We start from the raw sequence: 5,676 nt of genomic DNA, 5'->3' as shown, positions 1-5,676 counted from the left end.
TTCACTTCATGCCAAACAACACCCGTTAGCGTTCAAACTACCTCTCACATTTTGCAATTTTGCATCTATTGACAGTAGAACCCGCAGTACCTAATCTCAAAGTTGAACCCAGATATTCATCGCAATAGTTGACTTACAATTTTATGCTATGAACAGAACCAAATATTTGAAGCTGTTCGTTGACATTAAATTGTTTAGATTCATCTCTCAAAATAGATAAATGACAGCTGCTGAAGTAATTCTCAAAATGTCGCCGTAAACTATATTTCTCTGTTGTGTCTTTTGTCGTTTCATTGGTACCTATAGAATATTAGCTTTAGTTGGGTTTCAAGTTCAAAGTGAATCATATTAGAGCAAATATTTCTGCATGTTCAGCTAAGATATATCAGATATTTGGATCGTTAGTTCCGAATTGGGTTCGATAGCTTCGACTGCTGTTAAATTCTGAACCAACATTTGCAAACGCTGCACCGGGTAAAGAAACAAAAACTTTTATCAAAAAAGATTTAACATCATATTTTTCAAACCCAGAATTGAAATTTTTTACAATTGAGCTATCACATTTTTTTCCACTGAAAAGAAGGAAATTAGAATTATCAATTCCGTTAAAAATATATTATTTTAGAAATCAAATAACTGTTGAAACTGCTTGGTTATTTTTGAATCTGGTGTTATATAAATTTTTAAAAACGTTGGCTACTAGGTTTGATTTATTTTGAAGTTACTTTAACTAACATCAAATTGGACTCTTATTCTGCATGAACCAGGAAGTTGTGATAGTCGTGGTGGGCGATGGAGTGGTGGGAAAAAGCTGTCTTTGTTCCATGTTTTCAGGCAACTCATTCCCAGGTAACAATTTACTCATTCATTAACGTACTGCTAAATTTTTAAAACAAGAAATGAAATAAACGTTCAGCAGTCGAGGTGTAACCGCTAAAAACTGCTAAAAGATGGAAAATTTGTGGTGAATTTGATGAGAAATGTAAGATTTGAGCTCAATGCTGTGAGTGTGAAAAAAATTCTTTTTCACCTCTAATAACCCCAAAAGTTACAAAAACTATAAAAATTAATAATTTTTTATTATTTCAAAATAAAAACTTGACCAGGGTTACGTCTGGCCGAAATCAGAAACTTCTTTACACATCTTATCAGCAAAGAATTTTATCAGTTGTCATAATAGCTGGCATCGAATTGGAGAATAAATAATTTTGATGTTTGTTAAAAAATACCAACCTGAATAGGGCGAATTTGCGAAAACCGATCTTTTGCAATAAGCAATAGTGGAAAAATGCAAGATTGACTCGTTTTCTTTTTCCAATTTATTACAAGTGACTATTTATTTTACTAGGAATTGAGGAGAATTCTCACTTTGCAATCCAGTACCAGATGTGATGAGTAATGTCGAACTTGTTAAAACTGAGATCGAATCAAATGACATGACTTTGAAACTTTTTCTGATTGTTTGAAAAAAGCGGGATGCTGGGGGATCAATGTCAGAGAAATTATTAAACATTTTAGACAGATAGTTGGGATCTATTCTGTTCCCCCCCCCCCCCCCCCCAGTGTTTTTTATGACCCCACGTTACAAATTATATGTTGTTATATAGCACGTTACTATGTAAGAAAATAGCACGTACGGCTGGGGAACATAAAAGATTTATGCCCACTAAGCAGGGGGGCCGAAACAGAATAGATCCTTTTTTGTATTCTACAACAATTTTATAAAAATAGACTTTTTGAAGAGAACTGAGAATCTAACAAAGAATTTTTTGGAAGAAATACAGAAAATTATTTTCTTTTCGCAGCAAGTTCTCCAGATGTATTTAAATCATGAAATTATTCCAGTTAGCTCCAAAACTAATTTAATCATTTTCTAAAATCGATACCTCATTTTCTGAGGTTGAAGAGGTTCATAACTTACAGAGGGTTCTCGTCTGTTGCACGTCATCTATATGTTTCAAATGAGGAAAACTCCAGAATACACTACCAGATTCTAATTGGCGAACTAAAAAGGAGACTAATTTTTCTTGAATTAGCAAAGGTGTTCCGTCTTGCAATACTGATACCTGGTTCAACAGTAGCAGTTGGAAAAATTGCTTCAGATTTTCTTCAAATTTGAAGATATTTGTCATTCTTGACCAAGATGATTTTTCAGTAAACGTAGAAAACAATGACAGCACGACAATATCACTGTTATCCACGATTGCAGTATCGAATATCCACGATGATTAGAGCAAAAAAACCTAATTGGTGATTTTAATTCAGGATTAAGAAGAGACAATTATTGGTTTTGCAACCACTAACTATAACACAGCTCAAAAGAAATAAGTCTGTGAATTGGATCTCAAGTAGCTTCTAAAATCACTACGAGCCAATGCCCTTGTCAAATAAAGTGGACTATTTGGCATATTTTACCTCTTTAATCTCACAAAACTTATCTTAACACGCATGAAAAGGGTGTTAACATGTTGACATGAGGATAAAGGAACCATTATACTATATGGTATATACAATTATGCAATACGTTATAAAGAAAAAGTTAATAGGTTAAAATAGTAGTCTTATAATTGGTATTTTCAGTTTTTCTGTCTCAAAATTCCACAATTTTTAAAATCTATAGGTCAGGGGACTCCACAGGTTGATGTAGGAAAGGAGACGGAAAGTTGATAAGTCCAGACCAAGATGAACGCACGAAGCGGGTGTCGTGCGTTCAAATTTACATAGTCCGGAAACACGGGAAAAGGCATGAAAGTCTGGACATGCTGGCTCGTAAAGATGCATTCGAGAAACAAAACTTAATATTAATTGAAGCTTTTTGTGAAGAGTTAAATGTTTATATTGGTGAAAATGAGTCCTTGAAAATTATCTTTGAATATGAGTGGCAGAATCAGCGATTTCTGGCGTGGCGTGATAATCAAGAGGTGATGTGTGATTCACACGGCAATGATTGAGAGTTCAATCCCCTGCCTCCGCGAAGCTGTCTGTGTGAGGATGAGCTCTAAATTAACCATAGCTTCAGGTTGACCATAGCCTGACCAATGTTGGCTGCAATGATGGTACCACGTGAAAGTTTCAGATGCAAAAGAAGTGGCAAGAGTCACCAAAAAAGAGCAACGTTGCTCATGAAAAGATCAGTCTGAAATGTGGGGAATAATAAGAAAAAGGGCAGCTGAAAACAGGTCACTTTAGGCCTAATGCTGTTCCATTGCGATTACGCAGGAAACATAATTATTATTTCTCATATCTATCACTGTTGTACATTACCTTAATAGGTCAATTCATCGCTTTTTCAAGCCGTAGCTAAATAAAGTGGACATATGTGACGATGTATATAATGAAAAGCTCTGTACTAGCAATGAGCAGTATTGGTGTAAATGAAAATGCCATTTTTTATTTTAAGCACCATAAATACTGACATAATTGATATTTTCCCATAAACCATCCGCTATGAATTTGAAGAAGATCTTCAAAATTGGTTTCAAGGTGATATATGAACCTAAAGCGCGCCAATTTCAGCTTCATTTGGTCATTTTTTAAAACCTTCTTTAAATATTTCTGAAATCGATGTTAATTTTAGCGACGCGTATTCGCTAGAAAACCAATTTTGCTCAAATTGAAAAACCAAAGCAAGGAAAATATCGGTTCTGCACGGAAGTACGAGCGCACCATAGTCTGGACGAGGGTCTGGAGATGGTCTGATCAGAGGTAATTTTGGTCTGAAATGTCTGACCATAGGCAGATTCGAGCGCTCTTGGGTCTGATCAGAGGCGACTTCGAGAGTGATTAGGTCTGATCATAACCTATTCGAGCGCACTTGAGTCTGATCAGAAATGTTTTCGAACGCAATTGGGTCTGATCAGGGACAATTTCGAGTCCCTTTTTCTAAATTTTTTTTTTACTGACAGATGTTGGCTCTGCCAAGAGGCAACAATAAAGCAGCGTTCTGATCATTGACTCATCTGAAATCCGATAGCTCTGATCAGAAAAAAGGAGTACAGCTTATAGCAAAGGCCGGTCCGCTTCAGAGTAAAATTTGAACACCTGGAGACCTGGTCCGCTTCAGAGTAAAATTTGAACGCCTGGAGACCACGATGTTTCTTATGGAAAGCTGTGTAAACTCAACCATTGAGTCAGAAATATACACTAAACGGCACACTAAATAAAATTTGTTCTTAACAGTTGGGTTTCGCTTTCTTTAACAATACTTTTATAACTGATTTTTCCTTAGATGAATTAAATAATTCAAACATCAGTTTTTATTAAATGAATATATTATAGCAAAATTAAAAGATTTGATCATAAGTAAAATCTTTCTCTGATCAGACTATTTTGAGCGCACTTGAGTCTGATCATAACCTCTTCGAGCGCACTTGAGTCTGATCATAGTCTGATTGAGGTCCGGCATTAATCTGAATTTGAGTCTGGACCATGGTCTGAAGATGGTCTGATCAGAACGCCTTCGGTCTGAAAAGTCTGATCAGAGGTATTTTGAGTCTGGAAAGACCGATCAGGATTAATTTCCGTCTGGAAATTCTGATCAGAAATAATTTCGGTCTGGAAAGTCTGATCCGACGAAAATTTGGGTCTGGACCTCAACCTGGGATATGATATAGGTGGTATAGTTTTCATAATTTGAGCAACACAATCTCGAGAATAGCTTAACATTTTTTTTGATTTAACAAACTTTTTGACCTAACAAACTAAACAAAATTTTTGTGCGTGGTCTAGGCTAAAAGAATTCAAAGCCGGATAAACTGCAATTTTTTCCAGATGCATACATTCCAACAGTAATGGACGTGTCTCACGGGAGTGTGATGATAGATGGGCACAAATTGAGGGTGGAGGTACAGGACACTGCAGGGAGTGACGACTTCGACAGAATCAGACAACTGCAGTACCCCAAAGCACACGCATTTGTCATCGTCTTCGGAATAGGTCAGAACCCAGGTTGAGGCCCAGACCGAATTCGTCTCTGATCAGACCGTCTCAGACCGAAGTGAGCTCTGATCAGACTAGTGGGTGCTCAAATCCGCTCTGAACAGACATATTCCAGACCATTGTCTAGTCTAGTCTAATTTGAGCTCAAAGATGGTCTGATCAGAGGTCTATTCTGTCAGGCGAACCGTGATGTATTTGCACCCCATGCAGCAAAAGTCAATATTGACCTCCTTCACCTTTGTCTTTTCGGAAAGGGCTCTTGAAAAGGCTCTTCGACTAACAACGTCTAGATAATGTATACAAACTTGTAAGATCATTGCACGTGTTTCAAAAAATTGTTTTCTTTTGATAAAATCTTTTCAGGTCATATTAAGACTAAGTATGATAGCTCAGCTTTTTATCAAGATTTTCATATCTGAGCGAGATGAATTAAGTTTCGTATTTCTGGAGACCTCAACATACTTATTCCAAGACACATATATAAACTTTTTACTTCTAAATTTCTCAAATTTTTCTGACTTCTTAATTTTTTTTGTTTCAGACTTTGGTTGTTCCCTAGAATACTTAGATTTAGGTTTTAGAGGCAGTCTCCGTTGGACCAGTTTCTTTAAGTTATAGAAACTAAACACAGCTATGCAATATTTAAATTGAAGAGATTTTTTTCATGAATGCTCAATTTCTGTTCACTACGCGGTCAATTAGTTCGCCCAGGCTAAAATTATCAAACAAATATTTGAG

At 36.2% G+C, this 5,676-nt stretch overlaps 1 protein-coding gene across 1 annotated transcript; it reads left to right on the top strand.

Moving 5' to 3' along the window:
• Positions 1–308: 308 nt before the first annotated feature.
• LOC142355971 (rho-related protein rac1C-like) lies at positions 309–4,935 on the top strand (the record flags this gene model as incomplete). Its single annotated transcript, XM_075407974.1, has 2 exons — positions 309–849; positions 4,771–4,935. Coding segments are annotated over exons 1-2 (256 nt in total), but the record flags the coding sequence as incomplete, so codon positions are not given.
• Between the last annotated feature and the right edge of the window lie 741 nt (positions 4,936–5,676).

The sequence above is a fragment of the Convolutriloba macropyga genome, unplaced genomic scaffold, assembly GCF_964194025.1.
Source record: "Convolutriloba macropyga unplaced genomic scaffold, txConMacr16.3 SCAFFOLD_1198, whole genome shotgun sequence".
NCBI lineage: Eukaryota > Metazoa > Xenacoelomorpha > Acoela > Convolutidae > Convolutriloba > Convolutriloba macropyga.
Note: the sequence above shows the minus strand (reverse complement) of the source record. Positions and strands in the feature narration are given on the sequence as shown.